The 7,500-nt window shown below is 35.3% G+C and overlaps 2 protein-coding genes across 3 annotated transcripts in view; one reads left to right on the top strand and one right to left on the bottom strand.

Annotated features, from left to right (window-relative positions):
* Window positions 1–1,770, top strand: part of LOC113826873 (survival motor neuron protein) — a 4,321-nt gene extending 2,551 nt beyond the window's left edge. Inside the window, exons 3-6 of one of the 2 annotated variants that reach the window (XM_070144502.1) lie at window positions 99–314; window positions 589–693; window positions 947–994; window positions 1,188–1,770. In XM_070144502.1, the coding sequence (XP_070000603.1) occupies window positions 99–314; window positions 589–693; window positions 947–994; window positions 1,188–1,361 (543 nt within the window). In that variant the 3' untranslated portion in view covers window positions 1,362–1,770. The remainder of the gene's footprint in view (window positions 1–98; window positions 315–588; window positions 694–946; window positions 995–1,187) is intronic. The other variant, XM_070144503.1, reaches the window with a different exon arrangement.
* Window positions 1,771–3,210: 1,440 nt separating this feature from the next.
* Window positions 3,211–7,500, bottom strand: part of LOC113826879 (uncharacterized) — an 18,530-nt gene continuing 14,240 nt past the window's right edge. The window contains exons 9-12 of the mRNA XM_070144501.1: window positions 5,820–5,980; window positions 5,164–5,265; window positions 4,900–5,016; window positions 3,211–4,558 (exon numbers count right to left, since the gene is read on the bottom strand). Coding sequence (XP_070000602.1) covers window positions 4,178–4,558; window positions 4,900–5,016; window positions 5,164–5,265; window positions 5,820–5,980 — 761 coding nt within the window. The 3' untranslated portion in view covers window positions 3,211–4,177. The remainder of the gene's footprint in view (window positions 4,559–4,899; window positions 5,017–5,163; window positions 5,266–5,819; window positions 5,981–7,500) is intronic.

Raw genomic sequence — 7,500 nt, 5'->3', positions numbered from 1 at the left:
GTACGGTGCTTTCTATGTGAACAGGCAGCATTTAGTTACAGAAAATATACTTTAATGTCCTAAGAACAGTAAAATTCACATTAACAATTTTACTTCAGTGGCACACAGGTGATCCCTGCCGTGCACGATATTCAGAGGATAATTTCATCTATGAAGCAACAATTATAGGGATGAACACAAAACAAGGAACCTGTGTTGTGCGCTATGTTGGCTACAACAATGAAGAGGAGGTTCCGTTAAACAAACTACAGAAGTCTAGAGGAGTGTCAGTCCGTAAACAACAGGAAGAAGATGCTGATGTTGATAACTCGGAGGTAGGGAGGCCTGGAATGGTTATATTCAGAAAATTTGTAATATGCATTTTTGTCTACTGTTTTCTAAAGATTATGATAAAGGATATAGTTTGTTTAAAATCAGCTTTATTTTGGAGTTGGAGGAAAAAAAGGAATTGCAAAAATATTTAATGAATTGATTACTTTAAACCAATGAAAAATAAATTGAATCATATCTGGTTAGATACTCACTCCTCTTTTGTTCTTGTGAAATCATTCCATACTCAGAAATTACCTTTAAATCATATACTTCCAGGCAAGCAGTTCTGTGGCTGAGAGTGATATTCAAACTGATACCGATTGTGAACGGTCCAGTAAGAGGCAAAAACCCCGTCATAGACAGTATTCTCATTCAGATATGGTAAAATTTCATTGGCTTCTTGTCTTGGTAACACATTAATAGATATTCCTTTATTCAATTGTTGTTCATGCCCTTGTATGATACAATTGTGCATGTTTGCAGGTTTGCATATGGGTGAGGTGGTGTTCGCCCTCCCTCCATAGTCATCTTTAATTCATTTACCGTCAGTTTCAGAGCCTGATCTTTGTGTTTTAATGCCACTATAAGAAACTTTATTTTTATCTTAGTAACTTAGTTTTCACTCCAATAACAGATGCCTCCCCCAAAGCTCCCAACAAGCGGACCAAGTTTTGTACCTCCAGTAAGTATCAAAATCCCAGACTGTGTATGATGAACTTTATGTGCGATAATAGCTACAGGTTTTTGTTTTCATTATCTTCAGGAAAGTAATGCTGTTCTTGGATCTTATTATATGATTGCTTCAGACTTTTCTTTTCAACACTACTGACATTCCGTTCATGGATCTTAAAGTATGCAATTCCTCCACCATTTAGCCACATCTGCCGCACCTGCCACCGCCTCCTGCCCTAGCCATGGACCTTCACAGCAACCCCAGTACCTCGGAAGCCCTCCACACAATGCTCATGAGTTGGTACATGGCTGGGTATCACACCGGCTACTACCAGGGGCTGAAGCAGTCCAACTCTCACAGAGAACACATGTGCTGAAACCTTGTTACATGTACAAGTGATTCGTGCTTTCTTTTTTAATTTTTTTATGAGGTGTATTTTATTGTAAATTGTTCTTAATTTGTTTATGTTATTGGAAAATGTTCTTAGTTGTTTATTTCATTGGAAAATGTTCTTAGTTGTTTATTTCATTGGAAAATGTTATTATTTGTTTCTTTTTTTCATTAGAAATTCAAATAAAATTGTAACTATTGCTAATATTTTTCAGAAGGTCCGTGATACCACTGTGATTCATTTCATGTACTATCTCTATTTTACAGAAGGTTGAAGATTAATTTGAGTAGTGAGTATTCATTATTTGCAACAAATGAAATATGCAGCATGTTGATGTTTGAATAACTGTATTGAAGCACAATATTTTCTATACATAAAAAACCTAGCAGTGAAAGTATTTTCATTATCCTGATTTTACAATACTGTGTATAACCATTATATATAGTATAGCAATGCAAGAGTTCTGAGGGAAATGAAACATTATTTTTTGTGATAATTATAACTAATTTATGTTTCCAAAGTAATTTAGCCTTCCAGTACTATATAATTTTAATCTTATTTACTTATCAAACTGGTACATAATTTTCTTCATACTAATTGCTGAACTATTTAAGTTTTATTGAGATTGCGGTAATGTTCAGGCCGCAAAACAAATACTGTCTGACTGAAGATTCTTCAGGATAATCATGGGTATATACATCAGAGACAAGTACACAACACAGTAGTAACAATAAGTCAAAGGAAAAATGTCCTCTAATTATTTGTGTATGAATATATGTTCATCACTTTGGCAAAGACGATCAAAATCTTGATTCCACATTTCATGGCAGAATTTTTAGGTGCTTTACAAGCTCTTATCTTGCCAGAATATTGACAGTAGAAGGGTGCAAGTCTTTTGCCTGAATACCAAAGGCATGGGAGTCCACAGCAAGCACTCGAGTCAATGCAAGCATATCTTTGATGATAGGTTATGGGCTTACCTTCACTTTCTGCTAAGAGTTTTTGATAGCTAATAGTCTTATTTGAAGTGATCTCAAAGGGTATCACTTTATTTTTTCTTTATCTCTACATCACTGGTTCCCAACCTTTTCTATTCTGTGACCGTCAACCAATATATAATAATCTCATTGGCCATTTTCAATGTCTGTCAACTTTTCAGTCAGTTAATGCTAGTTATGAATAATGTAATGGTGTCAATAGCTGTAGGACAAGAACACAACATGGAACATTCCAATTTATTGATATATGGGTGATAATTCTCTGTAGGTACTATAAGTGACATAAAATCCAGTTTAATTCTAAGTCGTAATTTTCATACTGCTCCATGACCCCCAGAAAGTATCCCATGGCCCATGGGTTGGGAACCAGTGCTCTATATGAACCATTTAAAGATTTACCAGTACTAAAATTAAGGCAAAAAAATTCTTTCTGAAATAAGGGTTGATGTTTCCCTTAAAAATGACATGAAGTGACAGAAACAAAATGAAATCAAATGAATAGATAGAAAAATCAATGAAACTTATACACTAGGGTCTCTTGGTTGGCATCTTGTAGAAACTGTCAAGATCAGCCATGATCAATAATACTGAGTATTTGAGATGGAGACTAACGACCTCACTCAAATTTATTTGTTGTACTAACCAGATAAAGCAATTACAGTTGCTCACTCATTCACCCTAATACTGCCACACCATCCTTGCTTTCTCTTTGTAATTGTTGTAAGGCTATATTTCATTGACCAGGGATGTGGGTAGATTATACAAAAAAAAATTTATATAACCATGTGGTTAAATATATTAAACTTATATGTGTGGGAAGGAAGGTTCATAAAGGGTTTTAAAATGTGACTAATAATTTTCTTTAATATCTACCTTTCATTTTTCAGAAGCATGTGTATTATACATGTCAAGTGTTATATGAGTAAGAATTGCAAAATATATTTTTTTATGATGTATGTCTGCATAAAGTAAAAACGGGAAATTCACATCAGAGGTTTTATACAATTATACAGAATTGTTGAATGTGTTTGATTTTAGCATATTATTAACTTCTAGATCTAATTTGTAAATCTAAACCAGCTTACTCCTAGTTCATAAGTACAACAGCTTAATCATACTCTTCTATAAAGGTACACATTTAAAGATAATTCATTTATATGACAAAATAAGTTGAATATTAAGATTTATTCCTATTGCATTTTGTAAAACACTCAAAGTTTATCTTTGCATTCCTCAAGAAGTTGCTACGATTAAAGTGCACTAAATAAAGTGTATGCAATACCACTAAAGTTAAACAGGAAAATTTCTGTAAGGCTTAAGATATTTTCTTGAAATTTGAAATTATCAAAGATATCCTGTACTGTTAAAAAGTCCTCTACAAGTGTTATACAGGAAACAGGTAGTAAAAGATATCTTATTTAAAACTATGCAAAAGATTACTTAATTATACAACTTGCACTTGACAAACAAAAGCTGTGCTCCCTGACTTGTCGTAGCTACACCATCACCAGTGAATATTTTAAGGCTTCCATCTGTGTTACAGTGTTTAGGCAGGACATGTACTACATTCCTACAACAAAGTTTTGAAAAGTGTGCTCACTCAATGAAATATCCAGAAAATATACTTGGAAAAGTAATTTACATGTACTTAAGAAGAACTCCCCACTCAAAACTTGACTGTGGCCTTTCCATTTTACTAACAGTAAGGCAACATGGTGTTACAGAGGCAAAGAAACTTTTCAATTTTACCACGTTTCTGTAGCCGTAAAATCATTGCTGCCTCTTCCACTAATGCTTTTATGGTTATGGTTTCATATATAAGCTAGAATGGCCAAGAGTAGCAAAAATGGAGCACATGAGAGCAATTAAGAAGGGGAACATGATCTGGGAAGCAACATTCACCTTCTGTGCCACAATTAAACCCTTGGTGTCACATTGCACATGTGGAGACCATGCGACTTGGATGGAACTATGCTTGACAGATTTGTTCACTGAGGGAGTTCTCATTCCACAGAGGTTTTCAATGATAGTGTGAATAACAACAACCAAGAAGTCTAGGACAATTAGAGACATGAACCAGCCATCAATCAATTTGAAATAAGCAGTCTTGGGAATGGACTGGTTCATCTGGGTGAAGAGGGTTGCCAGTACCAGCATCGACGTCAGGGAAATCACGATGCGGTTCTGTGAAGTCGAGGGAAGTCACTGAGTTGTTATACATGTTGTGTAATAAGAAGAAAATATTAACTTACTGGTAAATTCTTTACTCTGAAGCAGTGTGGAAAATTTTCCATCTTTGTGAGTTGATATCAGCAAAACAATCAATCCATATCTTATTGTCTAGTAAAAAATAATAATAAAATAAAATAAAAAATTAGTAAATTTCAAATCCTGATAAAAAGACAAGTATTTATCATAACAGACTTGTAATCTTTGTTAGAATATTCTTTGACAACTATCCATGATAAGAAAAAAAAAAAAGGTTTATTTTAGCACCTTGTAAAAACTTATATATATTATGTCACCTGAAAGTCGTTGAGCCGGAAGAAAAATGTGAGGTAACAGATGATGGCCATAAGGAGGGTAGGCACTATGACATTGGTGATATAGAAAGTGTACTGGTTCTGAAACTCAATCTCCACCTGCAAAACATAATATTAGTTTCCTTGATCTGGAATTGCAACTTGTATGGTTCCAATTAAAAAAATGGTGTATGGACATTTCTTTGCTTTTGTATTTGCAACTGATACTTGAATGCAGCATAAACAAAAACTATCTCGGCACAATACCTGGAGACTCGACATAAACTGGGTGGTTACGCCAACAGCCATGGTCTCATTTACAATCTCGTATTCCAGTAGTTCCCTTGTAGCCTCCATGAAGATTTCACCCTATTCATAAAGTATGAGGTAATTGGATCCTTCCAGAAGTAGTTTCCTCTGCTATCTAACCTATCGTGTATGGTTATATGCAGTTTTTGGAATAGGTTGATCAAATTTATGAGGATATGTATGTTTCTTGTAGACATTTCTCGTTAGTTCTAATTTATAATTACTATTTTTCGTCATGTATTTAAATATATTATCTTTGATGTCTGGCACATTTATCTCCTTGTCATTATTACTTACTTTTCATATATTATAACAAGAAAACCAGAGATATTACAAGTTTTTAAGGTCGAGTTACAAGCATGTCAGGTTAAAGAGACAGAGTGTGTGAAAGTGTGTAAGAGGCACCAAGAAAGAATGTGTAAGTATGTAAGTGTTTAAGAAAGTGTGTGTAAGTATGTAAGTGTTTAAGAAAGTGTGTGTAAGTATGTAAGTGTTTAAGAAAGTGTGTGTAAGTATGTAAGTGTTTAAGAAAGTGTGTGTAAGTATGTAAGTGTTTAAGAAAGTGTGTGTAAGTATGTAAGTGTGTAAGAGGCACCACTCATATCACTTCTCACCTTCTGTAGAACACTTATTTCAGGGTTATCATAATAGTTGAATCCCAGTCGACATTTCTGTTTGTCAAAGGGGTAGTTATGTAGTCGGAATATGCACATGGCCTCTATTCTCACAACATAAATGAGAAGTAGAGTATTTTCACTGCCTTTGTAGAGAACATCTGAAAAATAAATGTTAAGTTGATTAATTGGTTTTATGTTGTATATGTTAGTATTGTTTGTAGTGAAGAGACATATGACTGAAATTTATATATTGCTTGTTATCTTCCATTTTTATTTCCATACTTGATATACTAGTCTGTTGCTATCTCCTGTCCCATCAGTTAATAGTCTATAGTCTGTAATTTTTATACTTCAGTCTTCAATCTTGCATTCATTATTGTGTGTGTGTGTGTGTGTGTGTGTGTGTGTGTGTGTGTGTGTGTGTGTGTGTGTGTGTGTGTGTGTGTGTGCGTGTGCGTGTGCGTGTGCGTGTGCGTGTGCGTGTGCGTGTGCGTGTGCGTGTGCGTGTGCGTGTGTGTGTGTGTGTGTGTGTGTGTGTATTAAGACCCTTTTTGGGATTTGTTGATTTTGTGTTTATTTTTTGGCCAAATATCTTTATGACGATGCAGGGGTTATGTTTTTTTTTCTTAATTTTTGTATCCTTTTTTGTTGGCTTTGTGTACTGCAATTCTATCTTTGATGTATTTTTGCCAATCATTTTATATTTTTCATATTGATTTCTAATCTTTTACTTCTCTTTATATACTTACTCACTCACTCACTCACTCTCTCTCTCTCTCTCTCTCTCTCTCTCTCTCTCTCTCTCTCTCTCTCTCTCTCTCTCTCTCTCTCTCTCTCTCTCTCTCCAACACTCACTCTCACTCATAATCTTACTGTCACTCTCACTCTGATTTTCACTATCACTCCCATTCTCATTCTCTCTATTTCTCTGACTCTCACTCCCACTCTTACTCTCTCTCACTCTCACTCTTACTCTTACTATATCAGCCTCTCCCTTTCTCCCATTATTCCGTGTCTCTATCTGTCCATCTCCCATCCTTTCTCTTAACACTAGCCAGGTATTGACTGGGTACTTAATGAGACACAAAGGTGGTCATTGTCACTCTTATTCTTACTCTCTCTCTTTCTTTTTTTTCTCTTCCCTCTTTCTCTCTTTTTCTCTCTCATTTTCACTCTCATTCTCACCTTTTTTTTTTCTCTCTCTCTCTCTCCTCTCTCTCTCTCTCTCTCTCTCTCTCTCTCTCTCTCTCTCTCTCTCTCTCTCTCTCTCTCTCTCTCTCTCTCTCTCTCTCTCCCTCTCCCTCTCCCTCTCCCTCTCCCTCTCCCTCTCCCTCTCCCTCTCCCTCTCCCTCTCCCTCTCTCCCTCTCTCTTTCTCTCTTTCTTTCTTTCTCTCTTTCTCTATCCCTCCCTCCCTCCCTCCCCCACTTCTTTCTTTCTCTCTCTTGCTCTTTCTTTCTCTCTCTCTTTCTTTCTTTCTCTCTTTCTTTCTTTCTTTCTTTCTTTCTTTCTCTCTCGCTCTCTCTCTTTCTTATTCCTTTCTCTCTTCCATTCTCTCTGTCTGTTTATTTTCTCATTTTTTTTCTCTCTCTCACTAACTCATTCTCTCTCTCTCATATATATATATATATATATATATATATATATATATATATATATATATATATGTCACTCTCTCTC

This window comes from Penaeus vannamei, chromosome 32, assembly GCF_042767895.1.
Source record: "Penaeus vannamei isolate JL-2024 chromosome 32, ASM4276789v1, whole genome shotgun sequence".
In the NCBI taxonomy this organism is placed as follows: domain Eukaryota; kingdom Metazoa; phylum Arthropoda; class Malacostraca; order Decapoda; family Penaeidae; genus Penaeus; species Penaeus vannamei.
This window is presented reverse-complemented; position numbering and strand designations above follow the sequence as displayed.